The sequence below is a fragment of the Thermobia domestica genome, unplaced genomic scaffold, assembly GCF_964235325.1.
Source record: "Thermobia domestica unplaced genomic scaffold, izTheDome1.hap1.1 HAP1_SCAFFOLD_238, whole genome shotgun sequence".
Classification (NCBI taxonomy): Eukaryota; Metazoa; Arthropoda; class Insecta; order Zygentoma; family Lepismatidae; genus Thermobia; species Thermobia domestica.
The window spans coordinates 241,650-247,311 of record NW_027655957.1 but is presented as its reverse complement, the minus strand read 5'-3'; the positions used below and the strand labels follow the sequence as shown (position 1 = coordinate 247,311).

At 34.4% G+C, this 5,662-nt stretch overlaps 1 protein-coding gene across 1 annotated transcript; it reads right to left on the bottom strand.

Annotated features, from left to right (window-relative positions):
• Positions 1 to 3,057: 3,057 nt before the first annotated feature.
• On the bottom strand, positions 3,058 to 4,923 carry LOC145676601 (ionotropic receptor 21a-like). The gene has a single exon (XM_081747434.1). The coding sequence runs from the start codon at positions 4,921 to 4,923 to the stop codon at positions 3,058 to 3,060; it is 1,866 nt and encodes a 621-aa protein (XP_081603560.1).
• Between the last annotated feature and the right edge of the window lie 739 nt (positions 4,924 to 5,662).

The following is a 5,662-nucleotide window of genomic DNA, read 5'->3' as shown; positions in this document are numbered from 1 at the left end:
TTATACGTGATTTGATTCAAAATATATTTAAACGGTTTTGCTCTTTTATTATACGGAGTTAGCAGTTTTTAAATATCTCTTGGACTTCGTAGTTCGGAATTTCGTCATTAGATGGCGTGATGTTCCTAAATAATACCTTGTTATCGCCAGAGTTTAAGAACCATTATGCTTATTGTTTGACCGTTAAAATGGCGGACAATTCAATATACTTCGGTTTAGAAGCAGAACTGAGCGACAGTGATGGTGATTGGTTTGAAGGAGAGTTATTCGACGATTGTGAGAATGATCCAAAGTATGTAGCAACAGAAATATCAGATATGTCAGATAAGTAACCGTGGGATAATAATTCTCATATTCGCATTCATTTTCCTTCCACTACATGTAAATGTTATTTGTGATTTGTAATGGTTTTGTGGTTGGAATACAAAGTATTATATATATATAAGAATAAAGAGCAAGCTGTAAACTTTCAAACGGTGCATGTTGTTTTATTTTAGCTTTTCGACATTTTGAGATATAATATTTTAAAAGGTTGCAAAAAAAAAAACAAAAAAAAACTAGCTTTGGAAAAGCCTGCAGTTCCTGCACGCAAAATGTTAAAAATTTAGCATGCCTTTCAGTACTGAGGCTGTATGAGACATGGGCCTACAGCTTAATGTGAGATCCGAGCCACATGGGTTTCCACTGGATGAAAGTATTAAGTTACTTAACATCTCCATTAACTGTGTACTACTCAGCCCACCACCAGACACAGAAGTTTGGGGGGGCATGAATAAAATAAGATAGGGGGCCAAGTCATTAAAAATTCTCTTACAAATGTCTAAATTGTAATTTTTGTATTAATAATAGCGTTTTGTATTGAGGTCTGGAGGGGCCGTGAAAAGTTTAGGGGGGCGGAAGGCTCGCCTGGCCCCCTCTAGTTGCGGGCCTAGTACTATTGTAGACGTGGCTTTTGAAACATTTTTAATTTGCCACTAGAATATTTATTTTAGTAACTTTTAACGTTAAATTAGTCCTGATCCTATTCTTTATAACGTTTGAGCAGGTATTCACTATATAGCACATTTAATACAGAAGAAATCAGTGAAATTGCCTTGGACTATGCCGTAAGAAAGTCTTGAGAATTGTGAGGGGAAATGATTGTTCTAGGGATAACATTCCTGTTGTTCTAGCTTTGATAATCATATTAATTATTTCCACCTTTAAGGAACATTTGTTTTTGATTATTTCCAAAGAGTAACCTTTAAGGAACATTTGTTTCTGATTATTTCCAAAGGGCAACCTTTAAGGAACATTTGTTTGTGATTATTTCCAAAGGGCAACCTTTAAGGAACATTTGTTTGTGATTACATGCTACTGAAACCACTTATCAAATCTGGGTAAAAAGAGTTTCATTGCTGAATGTGAAAATTATTAATTACATTATATGGTATTATATAATCACATTTAAATTAGACTACCTAATCTTTGTATTATAATATATATAAGATTTGACAAGGTACATTCGCGAAGTGTCCCCTCGTGATCCGTCTAAAATTGATTCAAATACAAAGTTCTCCGGGACCCAATGTGTATTGTACTAATTTTATGAGTCTATACGGATAATTTGAATATTTATGGGCCTTCATATATATCTGGAATTCAATCATACACTACTATAACGCTCGCTCGCAAAATTGCTTTTAATTTCTTTAGATGTAACTGGACAAATCTGGGCATATGTAAAACAAATTGGATCAAGTACTGATTTTCTGATACATGTTACCCACCCCGGCCGCCATCTTGGATCCGCAATATTGGATTCAACTTTCGTTTTTTCAAGTGGAAATAGATGTAAGTTATACACCAAATTCATGTACAATTCTTCGGAAATTGATTGGTGTAGTGAATTTTACCGTATCTTGCACCGTTTGCAAGATATTGTATGTTAAATGTCAGACACTTCACGAATAGAAAGTCGTGCAGGGTCCCCTGTGTATGTGTAACATTTTACGTGGTTTATCGTTGATAAAATATTCTCTGAACGTACATACATACAGAAAAACAGATGTCAATACGGAAATGGTAGATCTTCACCCAAATCTGGTCATATTTGGATTTACATTAGACATTTTGACCATAATACAATACTTCCTTGTTATAGTATAACATGGAAATAATAACAATCACAGAAATGTAATAAAGTTATGACATCAATGTTGTAAAGAGTTTGCTTATACTTACAGTGTTTTTCCAGTTAGAAATTGTTTTCATTTGTCAACATCAAAAACGTAAGCGTGACTGATATTACTCTGCAATGTCTGTTCGCGAAGTGCCTAAAGAGATTTAAGTGCAATACCTTTCGAACGGTACAAGCTATGATAAAACTCACTATATATCACTTGCGCCTATTCCCATTTGAAAAAAAAAAAAAAAAAAACGAAAGTTGAATCCAATAGGCGGATCACAAATAGCGGCCGGCGTGGATAAGTTGAGTCAGAAAAGCAGTATTTAATCCAATTTGTTTTGCATATGCCCAGTTCATCTAAAGCAAGTAAAAGTAATATTTTGTGCAAACATTATAATAGTACATGATTGAATTCCGGATATATGAAGTGTCATAAATATGGAAATTACATATATGGGCCGCTAAAATTAGTACAATACACATTGGGACGCGGGAAACTTTGAATTTGAATCAATTTTACACGAATCCCTAGGAAATACTTTGGGAATGTACTTTGTAAAATATATCTTTGAAATACAAACTATGCTATTTTCCAACCAAGTTTTTAATGGGTGTTTACACTAGAAAGAGTGAGATATTTTAGAGTGCGTCTTCTGAGTAGTAGTTCTTTGTAATTTGAAGATAAAGCAATTTATTTTAGTGCGTATAATCCCTTACAACTAACATGTTATGGGTATCAAAAATAAGCTCTTTCAAGTGAAGACGTAACCGATTTCCAGTAATAAAAATTAAAATATTCATGAGATGTTCAGCATCAAAATTATTTATTCTAGTGATCAAAATAAATTTAATTCTTATGCGTAAGTTACTTTCGCATAAGTTAAGAGGTTTTATGCTGTTCCTCTTCTTACATGGTTTACAAAAAATAATTCGAAAATAAAGACAAGAAAGCATAAAACCGCTCCAATGAGAATAAAATAGAACGCTACCTGGAGGTGGTATAGAGACAGTACAATGTCAGTGCTATGCTTAACACCTTTATCAAATAAAACATTTTGTTTTCCAATATCATTAAACCATTTATCTATAAATCCACCTTCTATTAACTTATTTATAATAAAGTCTATTCTCGGGAGATAAGGTGAATGTTTAGTAAGAATGACGGATGCCATGAAGAATCCTATGTCAGGTTTCGTAATGTGCAATAAATCTAATCCGTCAGATGTTTTATAGAACTTTTGTTGATATTTTAGGGAAAAGTATCCTCCTAACATAACCGAGCTTCTTTCATACGCTACTTTCATAAAATATTCCCGATTCCAGCTTGGTATGGCAACGGCTTTTTCATACAGTATTTTCGTGAATACAGAGTCGTATCCTTTTAAATTAGCAATGTGATGGGGCAGGGCAAGAACATCTAGACCTGAATTCACAATGTCTTTAGTAGAACTGAGATCTTTCTCATATTGCGGAGAAATTATAAAACTCAACATAGATCCTTGATATAATGATGTGAAAACGATTGTCAAAATCAGCGAGAACACTAATATTGCCCTCAATACTTTGTTCCGAGGAATAACTGTCATACTTCCCTGAAGGTACACAGACAGAATCTCAAACAGACATTCCCGCATGATACGAGTATATTCTGTTGGTCCATGTGATGTTAGCCAATGAACAAACAATTTTGAAAAGAATGTAAATATAGCTGTAAGTAATATCGAAAACCAAACAAATTTTCCAAAAGGAAGGAATATGCACTTCCATTGAGGCACTTCACGAGCTTTGGGACAGATGAATGCCCGTTCATCAAAGTAGAAGAACGTGGCGTAATCAACCGCCTCATACCTCTGAGGTGATGCAAACATCGTGATTGGGCAGATATCTGACATTGAGGTAATTACCTCTCCTATTACTCCTGTCCAACTTCCATTACTTAGTTTAATATTGCGTAGTCTTGGTTGGTTCTTTTCCACCAAAATTGGGGTAAAATTCATAAATTTTATGACCGTTTCGAGGATATTACCAGTCAATCCTACGTATTTCACAGTTCCGTTTTCACTTTGATTGAACCAAATCATGGGCAAAATATTTACAAAACTTACATATAGGTTATACCCATGAACATCTTTAGTTGTTTGTAGTAGTATATTGGCATTTTGATTTTGTGATGTGAGTTTGACATCTGATTTCTTGATTGTAATCTTCTGGGTAAAAGGATTATACGATGCAAGTCCCATATAAGTGTTATTTGGTTTGAAAATAGTTTGAGCGGTTAATATCTTGTGCTGCCAGAAAATATTGAAGATTGCCTCTAAGTCGTAAAACCCTATGGTTTTGTTAACAAATCCAATATGGATATTGGCTCTGCTATTCCAGTAGAAGAACTCTCTCGTCTTCTCTAACACTGCAGACATATTTCTATAATCATTTAAGAGAAACATGATATGAGACACTTTTAGATGACGATTAGCATTAAAGGAATCTGGCAAGGGTCCTTTGAGATTCTGAATTAGTACAGCTACAGTACATTTTTCAAATAAGCGATTAATGTAAATATCTACGAGAGTTCTGTCTACCACATCGTATATTATTGACAGTTGGGTATTACCTATATACTCATTGCATATATAAGGGATTAGTTCAGAGGTATCATCAGTCTGCCAATCTAATAGTGAAACCGATTTAAAGCAGGTCTGTTTGTGGATTTGAAGCAAAACAACTAGGAATAAAGTAACTTCCTTCATGTTCATCATGATGCAATATGGTACTCCATGTTTTCCTGCAAAAGAAAAAGCAATATTGAATGAAGTATCAATGTATCTTATATATGTTAACCCTTAACTAGTCGCGTGAAAAAAGTTACTTAATTAGTCGCGTGCGGAGTTTTGTTCCGCATAATAACTACATAGTAAAATTCGTGATATATTTGTTTTTTTTTTAATTTTATTTAATTTTAAGTTAAAATATTTGTTTTAATAGGCGTCTTAATTTATTTTGTGCTATTTAACTAATATAAAAGTACGTTAGACATAAATAACTAAGCATCTCTTTCTCTGCTATAAGCGTCCCTATGTGTTTCAATCCACCGGTTTGTAAATTCAACGATTCTCTCCAGCACAGACATACTAAGGAACAAACTCCAATATTCGCTCGGCGTTTTTGCTTCTTTAGCATGTCCTTTGACTCCTGGTAAATGGGTCAAAATATTCTGACTTCTTCTTGGTATATTTTATCGTGGAGCATGTGCGTACCATTTAGTGACATTGCCCTTTCCTAGAAGATATGGTCCCCGTGAAGTAGTATTTGAGAGTGGTTCCACATGATCTGCATGTGGCAACACTTCACCTTCATCTGCTGATTCTTCACTGGCAGAGATATGGTCGCTTTCTTCGATGGTATCTTCTTCATCGCCATCTTCCATATCCGGAACATCTAAATTGTCGTCTTGAGCCAGAACTTCCAGCAACATGTTTCTAATTCTGTCCACATCAC

Coding starts and splice junctions, on each gene's coding strand:
- LOC145676601 (XM_081747434.1), bottom strand. CDS start 4,923: ATGATGAACATGAAGGAAGTTACTTTATTCCTAGTTGTTTTGCTTCAA.